We start from the raw sequence: 17,227 nt of genomic DNA, 5'->3' as shown, positions 1-17,227 counted from the left end.
TGATCAAGTAGTCAGTCATACTTGCGTTTCTCTTTTCATTTTCTGGTGTACTAATGTTGAATTCTGACAATCAACTATAGCTGCCTTTTTTTTGTTCGGGTACGTTAGGATTATGTTCTCATGTCGAGCTTACATTCTCCCTCCATCTCTCTGATTTATATGTTGATGATCTGGTAATACGTATTTGCAACAATGGGAGTGCAGTAAAGCAATAACTATCATGAACACAACTCGTTGCTTGAGGGAGCAAATTGAATGATAATATTGTGTCCTAAGTAGTCGTAATGTTTACATTATATATGACTGTTGACCGAAGGATTTCTTAGTCTAGGAGGCACTCCTGTGTTAATTCATACTCCCTCCGTTCCTAAATACTCCCTCCGTCCGGAATTACTTGTCGCATAAATGTATAAAAATGAATGTATTTATAATTTAAATATATCTCGATACATCCATTCCTACAACAAGTATTTTCTGACGGGGGAGTATAAGTCTTTTTAGACATTCCAATAGAAGACTATATACGGAGCAAAATGAGTGAATCTACACTCTAAAATATGTATATATACACCCGTATGTAGTTCAATAGTGGAATCTCTAAAAAAACTTATACACCTTTCGTTTCTAAATATAAGTCTTTTAAGAGATTTCACTAATGATCTACATACGAAGGAAAATGAGTGAATTTATACTCTAAAATATGTTTATATACATTCATATGTAGTTTCTTAGTGGAACCTTTAGAAAAGCTTATACTCCCTCCGTCTCAAAATTCTTGGCTTAGATTTGTTTGGATATGAATGTATCTAGTAACGTTTTAGTATTTAGATACATCCATTTCTAAACAAACTAAGACAAGAATTTTGGGACGAAGGAAGTACTCCCTCCGTTTCAAAATATAAGACCTTTTAGGAATTTCACTAGGAGACTACATACGGAGCAAAATGAGTGAATATATACTCTAAAATATGTCTATGTACATCCGTATATAATTTATAGTGCAATCTCTAAAATGTCTTATATTTTAGAACGGAGGGAGTAGTATACACATGAATAAGAGTACTTGTAAATTTTGATTGATAATTCATGACAACTTATGTAAAATGTCTGATGATAGGAGCATTTGTCCTTCAAATATCTGAGTTTTGTTGTGTGCCATCAAAATCGCTGTCAAACCCTGCGTATGACCGAACAACATTTAGATGAAATGGAAATACTATATGTAAGGGACATGGATCTTTTTATTTGTTTGCAAGGGACACGGATCTGGTTTGGTTCACTTTGGGGGATGAATGAATCCCGAAGAACCATCTCGGCCTCAAAAACTGGAGCTCGCCCAAAGAAACGCACTTAGGGCCAGTTCTGATGTCCTCACAACTCCAAAAACTCTTCGAATCCAGCTTCTCATCATAGCTTCCAGCTTCATGTAGCGATAGGATTCGGAGATCTCCTACGTGTCGCATTGTGCACCACAGAGTCACTCGGGCGCACAAGGTGGTCACCCGACTGGACGAGCCCAGTTTTTTCCATTTTCATTTTTTCTGTTTCTTTTTTTCCTTTTTTGCTTATTTCCTTTCTTATTTATTTTTTGGTTTATTTTTTCTTTTTACTTTTTTTCATTTTTTTGGAAAACGAGAAAATGTTGACCAACCATTTTTTGGAAACATGAATATTTTTTAAAATGGTGAATAAATTTGAAGATTGTGATAGCTAGTGTCCCTGAGTCCTCTTACCCTACGCCTGAATCTCGGGACGAGATTCTTGTTTAGTGAGGGTGAGTTGTCACAGCCCTAGATCTAGACTTGTTTGTCATTGCATTTCATGCATGCATTTCTAATTTTTTTCTTTTAAAAATGAAATGAGGAGTGATCAACCCTCATCATTTATTTTTTTGTCAAACAAGCAACATAAAAATTGCTTCAAATTGATACACGGAAATGTTCCTGATTTTCCAATAAAATATTGGACTGAGATAAAAATGTCAACCAATATTTTTGGATCACAGAATCATTTTATATTGGGCATTTGAATTAATTCAACCCTATTTGCATTGGATTTATAAATGCTATAAATAATTTATACATCCAATAATTCTCGAAATTGGTGAGCGATTCGTAATATATTATAAGAGGCCATATATAAATTTTTAGAATTTTATTAAGTGATTTGGCATTTTAAACAAATCAAAACAAACCGTAGAAAATAGAAAACAACAACAACAAAAGGGAACAAACCTGCACCTACCTGGCCTTGTAGCCGACCCATTAGGCAGCCCAGCCCATCCACCGCAGCGCCTTCTTCAACCTTCTGCCAGAAGGCGAGGTAGCTACGTGGAGCACGCATGGCCGAGCCATGCCACCTCGTGCTTGCCACGTACGAGGCGCCCCCGAGCCTATCTTCATGCCGTGGAGATGCCCCGCAACCTCCTCCCGCTTATCCCTCGCTCTGTGCTCGCCTTGGACCTCTTCCCTCTCGATCTCTAGGATCATCGAGACCCACCGGAGAGCGCCGCCGTTGTAGCCGTGCCAATCGTCGCACCCTCGCCGCATCGCCTTGTCTAGAAGACCGACCGTGCACCCCCTCATCTCCCTGTCCAAGGAATCAAAGCCCAGAAGCTTTCCACCGCCGTCATCGTCGTCGTTCTCATCGCCGGCCGACGGACCTCCCCGGCGTCAATTCACAGCTACCAGAGCTTCCCCGGGCGTGCTGACCACCTACCTCTCACCGTAGTGAGCTACTGAACCCGTTCCCCCTCTTCCCACGATCGTTTCTGCCCTCTAGCGCTGGTTCCGGTGAGCTCGTACTCCGGCCATCGCGGGTGTCGTCGCTGTCGTCGATGTAGTGCACCCTAGGTGCTGCCACTTGCTTCAACGGATGCGCGCGAGCGCGTGCTTTCTATAGAGACAAACCACGCCCAAAATGGATGCCCTTAGCGATTTTCCGGCAAGCTCCACCGTGTGTGGTGTCGCCGGCGTTGAGCCGCTGGTGGCTTTGGCCCTTTTGACCGCGGGTTTGACTCCCCAAAGTCATAGACAGGTGGGGCCAACCTATGGTTAATTAAGGTTTTAGTTGTTAATTAAATAGTTAGTTTAACAAACCTTCAGTCAGTGACAGATGGGCCCCACTTCTAATTAATTAATTAATTAGTTAATAATCCATGTTGTTAAATTGTGACACTACCGTGTGGATCCCACACGTCAGGTTTGACCCTGGACAACTCAGTTGACCTGCTTACCTCACCCTCACGTCATGCTGACGCAATTAATATATTCTGGAATTAAATCAATTCAAGAAATTCCAAAAATGCTGAAAACTTCTAAAAGACATAGAAAAAAATCTGTAAGTCCAATGAAAATAAATTATATGTGAAAAATGATCAGAAAAATGCAAGGAATCTAATGGCATCATTTTCATGCATGTTAGAAGAACTTATGTCCTCTGTTTTGGACAAATCAAATAAATGACATTTAAATAATCATATATGGAGTTTGAATTTGAACCTTTGGTTCAAACTAACTTCATTTTATCCTTATGCTAGATGCATTAGCTCAATCATCAACATATTGCCATGTCATGATCATGCATCACAGTGTTGCATTTTCGTGAAGTAAATATTGTTCTTTTGTGTTTGTCGGTGTTGTTCCCTCTCGGTAGACGATGGTTCCGACGATGTGATCGTTGACATTGATGAAGACTCATTGCTATCTTCAAAACTGACATGCAAGCAAACCCCCCCCCCTTGAACATTCCGATAAAATCCTACTCTCTCGCTCCTGTTCTCTTTTACTGCATTAGGACAACAGCGATTCAATTGTTATTAATTCTCGGTAGTTGAACCCATTCCTCTGCATGACCTGATTTTGCCACATTAAATAGTTGAAACCACTTAGTATGAGTAGCAACTCTTGAGCCTTGATGTGCTACTCATCCATGCTTGCTTACTATGCGTGCTATGCTTAGAGTTGCGTCGGGTCTGATCCATCTGGACGATGAATCGGAATGGTTGTTTTCATGCCCCATAGTGTGGGAGTAAAGGTGTGAACCTGATTTGGTAAAGGTACCGATGAGAGGTTGTGTAGGAGTACATGGCAGGTTGTCTCATTGGGATCGTCCTTAAGAACTTAGTCATGTGTATGTTATCCAAGACTAGCTACTACCGCACATTGGGATCCTTAATTGACTCTCTCGACTTATTAATCACCTAGATCTCTGTCCAGGAGTTGCAGCTAGTTTCTGGTGTTTGTAGGACATGCTAGTAGTCTACCGAGTGGCACCCTGTACAGGTGGGCTTGGGGCAGACTAGGCATTGTGGCCCGGTGTACCAAGCGTAGTACCATCCGTCGAGGTGGGCTTGGGAACCCTGTACACATCGTTTGGGACTGTAGAGGAAACTTCGGCCAGACTTCCTTGCAGGTTCAGTCTCAAATAGGCGATAAACCTGGACTAGAGTCTTGTGTGGTTAGTTAGGTCGTGGTCGACACCCACGCTGGTGCTTCCGCTTGAAGGTTGCCGAGATGCATGACGTGCATATGGTGATAAGTGGTGGGAGCGTGTACGAAGAAGTACACCCGTGCAGGGTAATCTAATCTATTCGAATAGCCGCATCCGCGGATATGGACTACTTGGAAACTTATATGGTCATAGACAACTTGAATGGATACTATAAAATATTCAAGATAAGTGTGAGTGCTATGGATGGCTTTCTCGTAGGGAGACGAGAGTGGATCCATAGTGGTGTATTGATTGGTGAATATGTGGACTCGTGTGCGCTATCCCACCTCAAAGAAAGTACTCATAGTCGTAGTATAGGTTAGACAAGAGCCAAAGCTGGCTTGCTACAATTAAAATCCACGACCCCCTTCATTGATACTGATGCATATGTAGATAGTTCTGACGTAAGTCTTGCTGAGTACCTTTGTACTCACGTTTGCTTAATTTATGTTTTGGCAGAAGAGACATTAGTCTCATTAAAGGTTTCTACGCTATGTGATCGATGTTGACCGGAATAGCTTGGGAATCACTAAACGAGGTCTGGCTCCTTTGGTAGGGTCGTTGTAGCTTTTCAGGCTCTTCCAGCAACTTTTAGTAGATGTCTGTACCCAAACATGTTATGCTTCCGCTAGATGTTTTGTATGACTTGAGTGTCAGGTCAAGAGACCCCTGTTTATAATATCAGACTATGTTGACTCTTATGAGTCTTTAGTAAAAGCTTAAGTCATAGAGTTATGTTGTGATGCCATGTTGTATCTACACGTATCGTGCATATTGTGTGTATGTTATGAAATACATTATATGTGTGGGATTGGACACCTAGTTGTGTGCCTTTAGTAGTACTCTTTACGAGGAAATGCCTCTTTGTGCTTCCACCGAGCTTTGGTAGCTTGCTACTGCTCCGGACACATTGATTGACCGGCATGTATCCTTCTTTGTTGTTGTGTTTGTCCCTTCGGGGAAATGTCACGCGGTGCAATGGAGTCCTTGTAGCTTGCTACGACTCGTCTACACATGCTGATGACCGACACCTGCTTTGCTGGGTTATGTATGCATGTCCCTGTACGAATGTACCACTTGGGTTTATAACTAGTCATGTCGACCCGGGGTTCTTTGTTATTTGAATGCTAGCGACACATTCATATACGTGAGCCAAAAGACGCAAACGGTCCTGACCAAGGTAAGGTGGCAGCCGTGGAGTTTATTGTGCGTAAGGCCGCAAACTGATGTGATGTGTTACATGATGGGTTCTCATGATTTAGGATCGGGGTCCCGACATATAATGCATTACATAACATACACACAATATGCACGATATGTGTAGATACGACATGGCATCACAACATAACTCTATGACTTAAGCTTTTATTAAAGACTCGTAAGAGTCAACATAGTATGATATTACAAACAGGGGTCTCGTGACCCGACACTCAAGTCATACAAAACATCAAGCGGAAGCATAACATGTCTGGGTACAGACATCTACTAAAAGTGGCTAGAAGAGCCTGAAAAGCTACAACGACCCTACCAAAGGAGCCAGACCTTTGTCTGGGATTCCCAAGCTATTCGGTCAACATCGATCACATCGCGTAGAAACCTTTAATGAGACTAATGTCTCTTCTACAAAAACATAAATTAAGCAAACGTGAGTACAAAGGTACTCAGCAAGACTTACGTCAGAACTATCTACATATGCATCAGTATCAATGAAGGGGGTGTGGGTTTTAATTGCAGCAAGCCAGCTTTGACTCTTGGCTAACCTATACTACGAGTACAAGTACTTTCTTTGAGGTGGGATAGCGCACACGAGTCCACATATTCACCAATCAATACACCACTATGGATCCACTCTCGTCTCCCTACGAGAAGGCCATCCATAGCACTCACACTTATCTTCAATATTTTATAGTATCTATTCAAGTTGTCTATGACCACATAAGTTTCCAAGTAGTCCATATCCGCGGACGCGGCTATTCGAATATATTAGATTACCCTGCATGCTTGTACTTCTTCACACACGCTCCCACCACTTATCACCATATGCACGTCATGCATCTCGGCAACCTTGAAGCGGAAGCACTGACGTGGGTGTCGGCCACGACCTAACTAACCACACAAGACTCTAGTCCAGGTTTATCGCCTATTTGAGACTGAACCTGCAAGGAAGTCCGACCGAAGTTTCCTCTACGGTCCCAAACGATGTGGACAGGGTTCCCAAGCCCACCTCGACGGATGGTACTACGCTTGGTACACCGGGCCACAATGCCTAGTCTGCCCCAAGCCCACCTGTACGGGGTGCCACTCGGTAGACTACTAGCATGTCCTACAAACACCAGAAACTAGCTGCAACTCCTGGACAGAGATCTTGGTGATTAGTAAGTCGAGAGAGTCAATGAAGGATCCCAATGTGTGGTAGTAGCTTGTCTTGGATAACATACACATGACTCAGTTCTTAAGGACAGTCCCAATGAGACAACCCGTCATGTACTCCTACACAACCTCTCATCGGTACCTTTACCAAATCAAGTTCACACCTTTACTCCCACACTGTGGGGCATGAACACAACCATTCCGATTCATCGTCCAGATGGATCAGACCCGACGCAACTCTAAGCATAGCAGGCACAATAAGCAAGCATGGATGAGTAGCACATCAAGGCTCAAGCAGTTGCTACTCATACTAAGTGGTTTCAACTATTTACTGTGGCAAAATCAGGTCATGCGGAGGAATGGGTTCAACTACCAATAATAAATAACAATTGTATCGTTGTTGTCCTATTGCAGTAAAAGAGAACATGAGCGAGAGAGTAGGATTTTATCGGAATGTTCAGGGGGGGGGGGGGGTTGCTTGCCTAATAGTTCTGAAGATAGCAATGAGTCTTCATCAATGTCAACGATCACATCATCGGAACCATCATCTACCGAGAGGGAACAACACCGGCAAACACAAAAAGAATAATATTTACTTCACAAAAATGCAACACTATGATGCATGAGCATGACATAAAAATGAAATGTGGCATGGGCTAATGTAGCTACCATTTCTTAAGTTGAAGCTGATTTGAACCAAAATTCAAATATCACTTCAAACAAAGTATTTTTCAAATATCCTTTTAATTGATTTGACGCGATGCTCAGACATAACTTGTTTTATCATGCATGAAAATGACATAATGAGATTCCTCAAATTTTTCTGATCATTTTTCATATATATATTTTTTTTCATTGAAGCTACATATTATTTTCTATAATTTTTGAAAGTTTTGCTTTTATTTTGAAATTATTTTAAATCCATAATTTTATTTATTACATCATGCCGACGTCAGTGGGTCAACAGGGGCTGGGCCAGGTCAAACTTGACCAGTGGGGACCACTGGTCAGTGACAACGCAAACAAAATTTTAAAGCACATACGTTTTTTGAATCTTGAGAGCAATTTTGAAAAGCCAGAACAAATTTGGAAGCGCGAATAGTTTTTTAAAGCATGAAGATTTTTTGAATCTTGAGACTTTTTTTTTAATGAGAACAATTTTGGGAAATCCTGAACTAATTCATAAACGTGAACAAAATTTGAAAACACGAACATTTTTTGATAGACAAGCTTTTTTTTTTAAACAAGAATATTTTTTGAAAATCCAAAACATTTTTAAAATTATCAAACAATGTTTGACAAAATACTCTCTTTTTAAAATTTGTAACATTTTTTATAATCAGGAACATTTTTCAAAATTGAAGAACAATTTTCGAACATGATCTTAGTTTAAAAATTGAATAAATTTTTGATATTGCGAACATATTTTAAAAATACTGAACATTTTTTGAAAATACCAAACATTATATTAAAATACCAAACATTATTTTAGAAATTTGAATATTTCTTGAAAACCCCGAACATTTTTTGAAGTGATAAATGTTTTTGAAAAACGCAACTTCTTGAAATTTAGAATATCTTTTAGAAAGCAAAAACGTTTTTTGTATTATAAGTAAAAAAATTGAAAATGAGAACATTTTTTAAAAATCCAAAACGTTTTTTAAAGTAGAAAGAGAAAAGAAAAAGAACAAAAAACAATAACCAAAAAAGAAAACTAAAAAGAGAAAAAGCGGTTCACAAACCTTCTAGAAGTTTCTCAAAACCGAAAAAACTAGATGGAACTTCTAGAAGGTTTTAAAAACCAGGATGAATGAAGCGCGAATGGGACAACCTATTAAAATCCCTCGCCTTCCCTTCTTGTGCGTTTGCCCAACACCGCACTGCAAAGAGCAGCGATTCCTATAATTCTTGTTTGGTAGCATCGCCGGCTTCTCGCGTCGCTACCATGGGCTAGGAGGATCGATAACCTGTTTGAGTGCCTTAATGGGTCGTGTGGAACCAGCCCAAGTGAGCTAGCTTGTGGACAAGAGACGAAGAGAGGGATTCAAGGGGAAACAGCCGTGTCGTTCTATTTCGACAAGAAGGGGAACAAAACGTTTTCTTTGACATGGGTAATTCTGTGCAAATATGTCAAACTTGCACCTTGAAACTTCGGTATCATGATTGAACATTTTCACCTTAAAACTCCTCCAAACGATGACCAAAACTCCTACGAAAGCGGAGACGTGGTGGCGGCCATGGCGAGACATGGTTTGGTATGGACGTCCGGCAGGAGAGCAGTGAGGATGCAACCGGAAAAAAGTGGCGGCACCGGCGACGGGATGGGGTGGGGAGGGTAGGTGGAGGCGTTGGAGGTGAATGAAGTGAGGATGCGGCCGCGCTATTAGTCTGTTTAACCCCAAACGGACCAGGACAGAGGGGATGAGGGCGCGTGGAGTTGGCCTTACTTCACTACTCATTCTCATCTAAAAAAAGAAAAAGAAAATAAAAGAAAAGAAAAACTTCGATATCGTCACCTATGAGTAAAGTCTTATAAAAACTAAACTCACATGTCCGGTTGAAATTAAACCCTCACCTCTTAATCCGTGAATTTTTTACCTTATACTTACTGATCCCAATCAATACTCACCCTGACCAAGTCTATACTAGTTTGGTACAATAGGAAAAAGACAATCTCCATCAAGATCCCCTTCTAATGACACTGACTGGATGGACCCACATGTCATATTCATCTTCTGTCTCAACCTCTTTCTCTCCTCTCCCCCATAATTGCATCTGCTTTTGTTAGACCGCTGCACACAATGAAATGTCACGACAGCTTCGTGATGTTGGTCCCACGTGTAGCTCTAGGAGTGGTTGTGAAGGGGCAAACGAGGTGCTTGCCGACCAGTGACGTCCTGGAAAGCATCTTTACCTCGCTGCTAGTGCGCGTGATGGTGCAGAGCCAGACGGAGCACATCTCCATGGAGAGGAACCGAGGAAGATGGCATTCGATGGCTAGTAGTTTTCTGCAGCTGCCAGCTGCATGTGGGAAGCTAGCGACTCTCAAGGATCCATCAACTCAATGGAGAGCCGCTTCGGGCAAGTTGAGCGCGGACCGACGACCTTGGCGCCCTGCAGCGTCATAGCACCGACGTCGTACATGACGGCGATCATCTCGGGCGTCGAGTACGTACGTGCCGAGATCCCGAATCTCTGACCGTCGTCGCGGACGCACGTGGATCCGTCTCCGATCCTCTATCCCCTTGCTGTCGGCCCATCACTATCTTTGCAAGACGACCTGGTTTTGTGCAAGATAGGAAGGAACAACGGAAGGAGAGAGATGAATATGACGTGTGAATCAGTATTGTCACTGAAAATAGCAGATGAATTTAGTTGGGATCGTATTTTTTTCCCTGAGTGTCAAACACATACAAGGTCGACGTTGAACGAGATTGATAAGTATAGGGTACAAATTTCAGTGATTAGAAGGTAAGGGTTTGATTCGAAGGAAGGTTTTTTTCGGACTTTACTCGTCGCCTGTCAAGCTCTTTTCTCTCGTTGCCCAACGAGCAAGAGACACACCGTTTCCCCCAAATCTCACTCCTGGTGCTACTCCCGTTCTTCCGCCATAGCCATGGATGACGCCGCGAACGCCACCCAGACCTCCGCCACCTCTTCGGTGGCCGCCGTAGCCGCGGCGGCCCAGCACCAGCAGCTCCAGCGCCAGCTCTTTCTCATGCAGCAGGCTCAGGCTCAGGCCCAGGCCCAGCCCCATCCGCAGGCGCAGCAGCTGTCGCAGCAGGCCATGTCCCGCTTCCCCTCCAACATCGATGCCCACCTCCGCCCCCTCGGACCGCACCGCTTCCAGCAGCCAGCGTCGGCGCCATCGCAGCTCCAGACCCCACCCCAGCCGCACTCGCAGGGGCAGCCGTCCCCGCAGCAATCGGCGCAGGCTAGGGTCCGGAGCCCCGAGGTGGAGATGGCGCTTCAGGACGCCATGCGGGTCTGCAACCCGGATATCAAGACGCCTTTCCATTCTCTCGAGGACGCCGTTAGCAGGTGCGCCTTTTACATACCATTTCTCACTTCTTATTTCCTTGACTTGATTTGGTCTGTGACATAGATCTAGACCATTTTGCGTGGCATACGAGTTTATGACCAACGGAGGTTACAGATGGATTTTTGCTGAACCCCTTGAGAATAAGGGTCTTGGAGAGTCCTGTATATATGATGAAAAATCGTAATATCAGACTTTTTTTATGTCACTGTGGGGAAACCATGGGCAAATAACGTAACGAAACGAGATCTCAATAGCCTAAAAGAAAACCCGGCTTGATGGAAAACAACCAGCACTGGTGTCTTCCTTCTGCTAGAGGCCTGTATTATTTGCGAAACCAGATTCACTAACCTTTGATGTGATATTATGATGTAGAATTTGAATTTGTCATGGATCTTTTAGGATCCAAGCACCACACGCTCTGGTCCGCCAGTTGCAACTTTCGTTGTGGCGTACAAATTATCTTAAAGGACATTGGAGACTGATTAGTTTCAAACTTCCAATTTGATGATGCAGATTTCATCTCTGAGCTGACAAGTACTTTTAGTTTGCAGGTGTATAAGTTAAGTATAGTGATTGAACATTTGCAGTTTTTGCACTGAAATTTCACTGATTTGATGACTAGCTTGGCGATAACCATCCATGGTTTAGAATTGGCTTGTCGATCTGTCTGTCGCAGAAACCACATGCATATGATCACGTGTGCATTCCAATGTTTTTAGTATTTTAATGCCACAAGTTTTGGTTAATGGACTTGCACTTGTAACTAATTTGTTTGGACCATAAATATTTGCTCCAGCTAACTTCAATTCCTGGATCCACCACTTATCTTCAGTCTAGAAATGCATTTGGCCTACCACGCTCTCAGTCTTGATATAAAAAGTTGTTTTTTGCTATTTTTTAACTTTGTTTGTGAAACATTCAGCTACTTGTACAATGTCAGGCTCTAGCTACTGACGAAAGCGGAAACACTCATCGGTAACCGAATTCAGAGAACTAGATTAGCTTGGGGAGGGTTTCTATTGCTTGTAAATTGGGGAAAGTAGGTAGAGCTCGCCACAGGCGGCTTAGGGTTTGTATCCGTACATATTTTACATACCTCTAAGGGCTGGTATGAGAGGCATTTATAAGCCAGCTCACTAAAAGCAGCAAATGAAAGGAAAGGAAGCTAGTGCGTCTTGTCTGAAAGTGAACAGCGACGCGGGAGTTCAGCATAGCCGTCTGATGCACGATCAGCGGTGTAGCTTGTTCACGGACCGAACCGGTATCTCCTCCTCCCAGCCGTTGGATGGTAGATCGACTTCCCCTGGTACACCCGGCACGTAGGAACAGGGGAGGTGATCCTGACACTTCCCCTCTGTTAAGCTGCAGCTTGACCTCGAGCTGCAAATTCAGGAAAAACCTTCTGGATAAACGATGAATCTTCCCAAGTGGCCTCCTCCACGGGCATGTTTACCCACTTAATCAGCCATCTGACCACAGGAATACTGATGTCTCCTTGCACCCTTGGAACCAGTTTCCTCTCCAAAATAGCTTCAGGCTCTATCTTGATCACACCATCAGGACCTACTAGGGGAAGATCCTTGGAAGGCACCCGCACCACTGTTGGTCCCACATGTTTCTTCAACTGACTCACATGGAAGGTAGGGTGCGGTTTACAACCCTCAGGCAGAAGTAGCTTGTAAGCATGAAACCAATTTTCTGCAGAATTTTTAATGGCCCATAAAACTTGGAATGCAGTTTCAAATGCCTATGGATGCTTAGAGAAGTGTGCCTATAAGGCTGTAGTTTCAAATAAACCATGTCACCAATCTCAAACTCTCTTTCTTTCCTCTTCTTGTCAGAAAACCATTTCATTCTTGCTTGGGCCTTGATCAAGTTCTGCTTGATTACTTCAAGAGCTAGCTCTATGTTTTGCAGCAAATTTTCAGAATCCACAGATATAGTGTCAGGTAAGGCAGACTCAGCTACCATTGGAGGAGGGAATCCATACAGAGCCTGAAAGGGTGTCATTTCTAGTGAAGTATGGTAACTTGTGTTGTACCACCACTCAGCTAGTGCCAACCATCCATGCTACTTCTTTGGTTGCTGAAAGCACATACACCTCAAGTAGTTTTCTAGACACTGATTTACTCTTTCAGTTTGCCCATCAGATTGTGGGTGATAGCTGATGCTCATGTGCAATTTAATCTTCAGAGACTTAAACAGTTGCTGCCACAAGTTGCTAGTGAATATCCTGTCATATCCTGTCCCTATCAGTAACAATAACCACTGGCATGCCATGGAGCTTGAACACTGTTTTAGAAAAGGCTCTTGCCACAGATTCTACAGAAATAGGGTGCTTCATTGCTATGAAATGAGCATACTTTGTAAATCTGTCAACCACCACAAAAATGAGATCCTTGTTTTCAGACAGAGGTAGTCCCTCCACAAAATCCATGCTAACATGGGCCCAAGCAAAATCAGGCACAGGTAGGGGCTCTAATAAGCCTGGATAAGGACAATGCTCTGCTTTGTTAATCTGGCAAACAGGGCATGCCTTCACAAATGCAGTAACATCCTGCATCAATCCTGGCCAGTGGAACACTAGCTTCACTCTCTGATAAGTAACTCTTTCTCCAGAGTGACCACCCAACTCTGAGCTATGGAAAGTTTTCAACAATTCTTGTCTCAGAGCAGTTGTACTCCCTACTACTACCCTATTCTTGAATCCGAGGATACCATTCTTGTAGGAGTAGGCATTAGTGGTGTTCTTATCCACAGAGCTCTGAGCAATCAACTCTTTCACCTTCTCATCTTGATTGTAACTCTTAACCACCTCTACTACCCAAGTAGGAGTAGTACTGCTAGCAACCAACATGGAAGCTAAATGTTTAACTCTGGATAAAGCGTCAGCTGCCTTGTTCTCTTTGCCCTTCTTATACTCAATGGTGATATTGTATCCCAGTAACTTGAGCAACAACTTATGTTGAATCCCTTCAGTAAGTTTCTGTTCTTGAATATATTTTAGGCTCTCTTGACCTGTTCTGATCACCAGGGCAGTAGCAAGGAAATAATGCTTCCATTTCTTGACAGCCTCAATAATTGCCATAGCTTCCTTATCATAGGTGGACATAGCAGCTGCCCTAGGTCCAATAGTCTTGCTTAAGTAAGAAATGGGCCTGCCCTCCTGCATTAAAACAACTCCTAAACCATATCCACATGCATCAGCTTCTAGGATAAATGGCTTGGAAAAATCAGGCGATATTAATACTGGAGAATGAGTCAACTTCTCTTTAACCTCAGCAAATGCCTTGTCTTGATCAGTACCCCACTGGAAAGCATCTTTCTTCAGGCAATCAAACAGTGGTCTGCATATTAATCCATATCCCTGAATGAACCTTCTGTAGTAACCACTCAGACCCAGAAAACTCCTTAATTCAGTAATGTTAGTAGGAGCAGGCCAATCCTAGATTGCTTTAATCTTGGAAGGATCAATAGCAACTCCTTCCTGATTAATTATGTGTCCCAAATACTCCACCTCAGTCTGGCCAAAAGAGCACTTTTCCAATCTTGCATACAACTTGTTCTTTTGCAGAATGTCAAACACCTGAGTAAGGCGGTCCTTGTGTTGTACTAAAGAAGTGCTGAAAACCAGTATGTCATCAAAGAATGTTACCACAAACTTCAGCATTCCAAATAAAAAATTCATGAGAGCTTGGAAGCTAGGAGGGCCATTAGTCAGCCCAAAGGACATAACTAAGTACTCAAATAAACCCATATGAGTAACAAAAGCTGTTTTATGTATATCTTCTTCTGCCATTCTGATCTGGTGATAACCATTCCTGAGATCAATTTTGGAAAAATATTTAGCCCCCTTCAATTGGTCCAGCAAATCCTCAATGATTGGAATTGGGTATTTATTTTTGATTGTTATAGCATTCAACTTCCTGTAGTCAGTGCACAACCTCCAGGACCCATCCTTCTTTTTCACCAGTAGCACAGGAGAAGAAAATGGACTTGTGCTAGGCCTGATCACTCCAGACTTCAGCAATTCCTTGATGATTTTCTCCAATATCTCCTTCTGATGATGTGGCATTCTGTAAGGCCTTTGGTTCACCACTTTGGCCCCTTCTACCAAAGGAATTCTGTGGTCACAAGGTCTACTTGGAGGCAACTCAGTAGGTTCCTGGAACAGCTGTTCGTAATTTTGCAATAAAGCTTGCAACTCATCAGGTAACTCCCTAACTGTGCTCACTACCTCCACAACACAAGCAGTAAACAGCACAAACCCACACACTGCCTGCTCCGTCAGCTTATCAGTGCAGTCCTTAGCTTCTTCAGGCTGTATCTTGGGCATTGTCTCATTCGCAAATGTAATTATCTGGCCATCTAAAGCAGACACTTTCATTTCCATCTTAATGAAATCCATGTGCAATGGGCTGTACTTTTTCAACCAATCCACTCCAAGTATCATATCATAGCCCTTCAACTGCAGAACTCTGAAACTGTCAGTAAACTACTTACCCTGAATCTCATACCTACAATCTTGCACCATGGATTCACTCCACAATACTTCTCCACTAGCTACAGCCACTTTCACTCTAGGGGTAGACTTGGTTTTAACTTGGAGCTGGGCTGCCATTTCTGGAGATACAAAAGTAGATGTGCTGCCACTGTCTACCAAGGCTATAGCAGAAGTGTTTCCCACCTTGATTGTTAGGACAAAGGTATTTTTGACAGCTCCAATCCCCATAGCTGCATGCATAGATAATTGTAGAATTGTCTCAGCTTGGCACTGGTCCATGTTATCAAGCTCTGGATCAGCAAAATCAGTAACATAAATGGTTTCAGGAACTTCCTCCTCCTGTGCCTGCAGAGCTTGTATCTGTGCTTTCTGACTCATTTTGCACACTTGCCTGTGCCCTGGGACCCAAGGTTCCCTACATTTGTAGCAAACCTGATTCTGTTTGGCAAGTTGGATTACTGCATTCCTATTTTGCACTGCAGCACTTCCCTCAATTTTTGGTTGTTCAAAGGTAACCTGCCTCCTAGGCTGTGGCACATAATTCTTAGCTGGCACCACTTGTACTGGTGGCTGAATCTTCTCCATTCTTCTAGCATACCACATAGGCATATCCTTAGGTTTAAAGCACTCCACATGGCTCTTGATGTAAATATTCAGGCCAGCCACAAAACTAGTTACATAGTAACTATCTGGTATTCCAGGGTTCTCTCTTCTCATAACATTCATTAAGTGCTCAAACTGTTCAATATAGCTGACAAGGTGGAAGTTTGATGCACTACATGGAATGAACTCACTATATCACAAGCAGAGTCAACAGCAAATCTGTCAGAAAGGTAAGAGCAGAACTTGTGCCAGGGTACATTGTTAGGAGCATACCCTGTTCCTCTCCACCACTTAACAACTGGCCCTTTTAAGTAAGAAACTGCCAATTCTGTTCTATGCTCAATTGTAGTTCTTGCAGCAGCAAAGTATTGGTCCAAATTCTGAATCCAAGCTTCAGGATCCACTCCTTCAAACTCAGAAATGTTCAGCTTTGCAGGCTTCACTGTGAGAACAGGTCTTCTACTGTCAGAAGGTGAATATTGTCTGTGTCTCTGCCCATCAGGCCATTCTTCAATTATCCCTTGTATCCACTGGTTGCAACTGCAAGTGTTGTTTTTTTCGAGAAAACGCAAAGACTCTGCGTTTCTGCGTTTCATTTCATTGAAAGGGAGGATAGTTTAAGCTGCAAGTGTTGTTGATGCCCAGCTGCTTGCTGTCCCTCATTTTTGTTGCTGATGAAGTTAGGATGCCTATATGGGGCTTTGTTTGTACCATCTAAATTAAGCTCCTTTCCTGTGTGATCCCTCAACATAGCTGTGCCTGCTACCACTGGTGCTTCCTTCTCCTGGCCATGTACTGAAGGTGGTGTAAAATGTACCAATTGCTTCGGCATGCCTGCAGGGACTACAAGCGAGTGGACCTCCTCAACTTTCTTCTGTGCACTACCTTGCTCAGAGCACTCAAGTTGCTCTTCTTCAGAACCATGATCCATCAACAACTTTCTGAAATTCTCCTGGATCTTGTCGAAATTACCTTGCATCGTGACAAAATTCTTGTTCACCATCGTCCTGAACTCATGAAACTCTTTTCGATCCTCTTCTCTGTTGTTCTACAGGGTCTTGATATCCAATTCTAACGATGCTAACTGCAGATCTGCCGTAACAATTGAGTCTACTTGGCCAGTCATGGCGCTGCTCAAAAACAGGGTGGGTGGTGGGAATTGATATGATTACCTTCTTCTGGATCTGGATCTGAATCATGGCGAGAAGCTTGAGCTC

At 42.9% G+C, this 17,227-nt stretch overlaps 1 protein-coding gene across 3 annotated transcripts in view; it reads left to right on the top strand.

Annotated features, from left to right (window-relative positions):
- Positions 1-10,359: 10,359 nt before the first annotated feature.
- LOC123452164 (cell division protein FtsZ 1) overlaps positions 10,360-17,227 on the top strand; it is a 33,980-nt gene continuing 27,112 nt past the window's right edge. For all 3 annotated transcript variants that reach the window (XM_045128768.1, XM_045128767.1, XM_045128766.1), the window contains exon 1: positions 10,360-10,902. In XM_045128768.1, the coding sequence (XP_044984703.1) occupies positions 10,478-10,902 (425 nt within the window). In that variant the 5' untranslated portion in view covers positions 10,360-10,477. The remainder of the gene's footprint in view (positions 10,903-17,227) is intronic.

This window comes from Hordeum vulgare, chromosome 5H (assembly GCF_904849725.1).
Source record: "Hordeum vulgare subsp. vulgare chromosome 5H, MorexV3_pseudomolecules_assembly, whole genome shotgun sequence".
In the NCBI taxonomy this organism is placed as follows: Eukaryota; Viridiplantae; Streptophyta; class Magnoliopsida; order Poales; family Poaceae; genus Hordeum; species Hordeum vulgare.
The sequence above is the reverse complement of the archived record's forward strand: the minus strand, read 5'-3'. Positions and strand labels throughout refer to the sequence as shown.